At 42.6% G+C, this 2,101-nt stretch overlaps 1 protein-coding gene across 1 annotated transcript; it reads right to left on the reverse strand.

Annotated features, from left to right (window-relative positions):
- Positions 1-553: 553 nt before the first annotated feature.
- Positions 554-1,450, reverse strand: FOMMEDRAFT_164115 (uncharacterized protein; the record flags this gene model as incomplete). The annotated part of the gene is made up of 3 exons (XM_007272390.1): positions 554-896; positions 981-1,215; positions 1,267-1,450. 3 exons carry the CDS (start codon positions 1,448-1,450, stop codon positions 554-556), a joined length of 762 nt encoding a protein of 253 aa, XP_007272452.1.
- Positions 1,451-2,101: the final 651 nt, after the last annotated feature.

The raw sequence follows: 2,101 nt of genomic DNA on the forward strand, positions 1-2,101 counted from the left end.
TCAGTGTCAACTTTCTCAAAAATGTGACACACTGACCATTTTCAGGTCTGCTCCTTATGTTATGAGATCATTTTGTTGTGTCTTGGTCTACATAAAGCTGTAGAAATACAGAGATATTTACGTCAGGAAAAAGGTACCAGTCATTTTTAATCTTATATGGGTATATAATATGTAAAATATCAATAATATGTAAAACGTCATATACCGCTTTCCCTCAGCTGAAAATGTTATCTAAGATACAATAAGGTTAAATAAGTCAGATTAATATTATGGAAAGTAATAAGAATTATATGTTATTATAATATAAGTGTAAGATAAATACATATTATGAAGATGTATAAGAGCTTATACTGCTTTCCCCAAACTGATAAGATACTATTTTACTTGTCACTTTCTATAAGTCAAATAACATATTATATAACATTATAAGCTATTTACAGTTTTATCTAATATTTTAATTCATTATAATATAATATAAATATATTAAATAATATATATATATATATATATTTGTAGCTAATACACGCAAAAACTACATATTAACAAAAGAGAACTACTTATGCTCAAGACCACACCTCCTCGTGCCTTTCTTCCACTGCTTCGCGAGATCGTCCCAGTATTTACATTCCTCCACAGAAAGCAAACGCGATTGATTTGAGATTGTCTTGGATAGGTCGGCTTGACGTTGACGTTGTGCGACAGGATTGCCTTTCGCGATAACTACAGCCACCGCCTCGTTCTTTCGTAAACGACATTCGCGACACAAAGGAGGAATGCATCGCGGGCCGAACGATGTAGTCTTCGTCACTACACTTGGGTCGTCGCTCGGCCCTGCAAGTTGAATTGCGTGTGCGTACGGTGAGCGTCGTGAGGTTTCGCGGATTGCAGAGGTTGCGCTTGTGAGACAGGTTGGGAGGACGACTTGCTAGGAGGGGGATTGTTAGGGTATGTGGATACTTGAAGAGAAGAGATAGATGCACCACGACTGTGTGGCAAGGAAGAGAGGTGCACCGGGGTTGAGATCCGCAGCGTTGAACGAGCTGATTTGAGCTGCAGGCGAAGCCGTATCCGTGCGTGCGCGTTGCATGCTCTGACTACGTCTCAAAAAGGGAGGTGCAGTGAACCGAGTCGTTGCTGCGGATGACTGCAAATGTGTATCTCTTGGACGTCTGGCTCGAAGGGAGAGGGTGAAGTGGAAGGTGTGGACGGACTCGGCTTAAGAGGGGTGAGTGGTGGGCCACTGTTTCTGTGATTCATGGACGGCACTTGGGAATTTGAATGCACGCGGTGTGGGCCCATCGAGGGTGATGTCAAGCATGGAATGATAGGTGGGGAAGGAGAGTGTGCATGGGGTCGGAGAGGGGATTGCACCTTGGGAGTGGTTGTACATGAACATTGTCGTGAGTGTGTGCTCGTCGATTGTTGCTTGCGCTGCAGAGTGGGAAGACATACGTGAATTACTGGAAGACGTTGTTCGGCATTGGTCAACAATGCGGCATGCACGAATGCAAATGCAAAAAGGAAGACAAAGGAGAAAAGGCAGACAACGAAGGAGAGACAGCGCAAGAATACAAGGGCAGCAGAGGGAGACAAGAAGTTGGGATGAGAGGGAAGAGCAACTATTGTGCAGGTTATTATGAAGGAAGTGGACTGGCTGCTTACGCTTTACGTTGAAGGACGGAGTAGTCAGCTGGGTGGCATCGACACAGGATCTGAGACTCAGCACAGGCATCGCAACGACAGATTGGAGAGGAAAGCACAGAGCCAGAGTGTGCTGGAGGACACTTGTGAGTGAGTCGACTGAACTAGAGAGTGGAGAGAACAAAAGCGACGACATAGTGGCAGGGCAGAGAGATACGGGAGATGGGGGTCAGAGGCAAGGAGTGAAATGCGACGTGCGTCATAAATGTTTTAAGTACAAAATTTCATGTGATACTCGAGCATTACATAAGTTGAGTCGTATTTACTGATAGTTCCTTTATGAAAAATAATCATTATAATGATAATTAAGATATTTATTAAGCTTGTAATCTTACAAAAAGAACTCCTACTTATTATAAACATTTATAAAACTTTCATACAGATTATAAGTATAGAAAAT

The sequence above is a fragment of the Fomitiporia mediterranea genome (assembly GCF_000271605.1).
Source record: "Fomitiporia mediterranea MF3/22 unplaced genomic scaffold FOMMEscaffold_1300, whole genome shotgun sequence".
Lineage (NCBI taxonomy): Eukaryota > Fungi > Basidiomycota > Agaricomycetes > Hymenochaetales > Hymenochaetaceae > Fomitiporia > Fomitiporia mediterranea.